At 47.2% G+C, this 1,567-nt stretch overlaps 1 protein-coding gene across 1 annotated transcript in view; it reads left to right on the top strand.

Annotated features, from left to right (window-relative positions):
* Nucleotides 1-528, top strand: part of LOC145407042 (EGF domain-specific O-linked N-acetylglucosamine transferase-like) — a 21,127-nt gene extending 20,599 nt beyond the window's left edge. The window contains exon 13 of the mRNA XM_080278066.1: nt 383-528. Coding sequence (XP_080134192.1) covers nt 383-528 — 146 coding nt within the window. The remainder of the gene's footprint in view (nt 1-382) is intronic.
* Nucleotides 529-1,567: the final 1,039 nt, after the last annotated feature.

The raw sequence follows: 1,567 nt of genomic DNA, 5'->3' as shown, positions 1-1,567 counted from the left end.
TCGCGTGATTTTTCGTGTTGCACGAAAAACCTCCCCACGACCACCGATGTCGTGGCACGGAAGCCGCCCGGTGGGCGGCTGGACTGCATCTGGCCGGCTTACGGACTGTGACTGGTCGGTGACACCTGATTTTTAGGAGGTGGTTGCCATCCGGACGGAGGCCGGTCGCCGCCCGCTCTGTCCAGTGGCCGTCCGCACTCCGTCAAGGCGACGACTGGACTGCGGTGGCTACCACAAGCCTCCTGTCCAGGGTGGTGGTTGAAGTCCGGCCGCCGTCCAGCCGGTGATTGGTCGAGCGACAGGTGGTGGGCTGGACCGAGACCAGCCGCCGGCCAATCCGCGGCCGTTGTCAGTCTAGTGGTCCCGGTCTAAACTGCGACAGGACGTGGACCGGCTGCCGTTTGTCGTCGGCCTGCCGACAACCGGCCGGCTACCTGTCGGTGTCTTGACCTGTGTGTGTCTGGCCATGGTCGCCGTTCAGCTGCCCACAGGACGGACGCTGGACAGACACTGGACGACCACCGGTAGCCGATCGGTGGCACGACTGCTTGAAGACTTCTGTGGTCGGGGACTGGTTTTGAAATTTTCAGGTTTGCGACAATCGTACCTGCAGTGTGACTGGGGCATAATAACCTGATAATCAACAACAGTCAAACGGGATGGATTCTTACTTCATATCACATAATCTCAAATACAAATGATACGTTGTTTAATTGATCAGAAGTAACAGATGGGTTATAATCTCCCTGAACAGTCAACAACATGGCTTGCAATAGTTAGGCTAGGTGGATTGGAATTTCACCTTAGTATTTTTTCTTTTTACATAATTGCACAACTGTGTCAGAATTTCAGGGGGACTTAAGAAATATGTCAACATTGATTAGGTGGGTTGCATTCCTTTTACTCGAACTTGTACTAAAATTGCCATCTTTCTATCGTGAATGCTGAGTTGTAACAATAGATTAGCATTAGAATATGGTGCTATGGAAAGGATGTAGAGCCATATTAATGTATTTTTCTGTCATCGGGCTATGGAAAATAAACAGCAGAAGGACGAAAAATTAAACTGGGCCAAGTGAAGAGGAGAAGAGTATGGGTCCTTACGATCACTTTAAAACCACGTCAGAAACTAATAAGGTCTTGCTGTTTTTTCTAAATAAATTATTAGTTCTCGTATGGGTAGGAATTTCACTTCGTTATTTCGTAAACCTAGACGTGTAAAGGTGTTATTAACTGGCACTACGCGAGGTAATAAGTATTTGTGACTTGCAGAAAATATATTTTTACAAAGAATTCTTGTATTCTTTTCCGATTATTATGAGAGAGAGATTCACTGCCTCAGCCAACGGTGTTGTTGAGGGGTTTGCAGTCCCTCCTGTTTGTCAATTTGTTTGCTTGTCCCCAAGATATCGCAAAAAGTTGTCAATGGATTTCAATGAAATTTGGTGGCTATGTGGATCATGGGCCAAGGAAGAGTTAAATAAATTCAGGTGGAGCTCTGAGTTCGTGCCCAGGTTCAGGACTATTTTTTGTTTACTTGTCCACAAGATACACAAACAAGTTATTG

The sequence above is a fragment of the Coenobita brevimanus genome, chromosome 72 (genome assembly GCF_032717465.1).
Source record: "Coenobita brevimanus isolate Jiangsu-jjx chromosome 72, ASM3271746v2, whole genome shotgun sequence".
Taxonomy (NCBI): Eukaryota; Metazoa; Arthropoda; class Malacostraca; order Decapoda; family Coenobitidae; genus Coenobita; species Coenobita brevimanus.
Note: the sequence above shows the minus strand (reverse complement) of the source record. Positions and strands in the feature narration are given on the sequence as shown.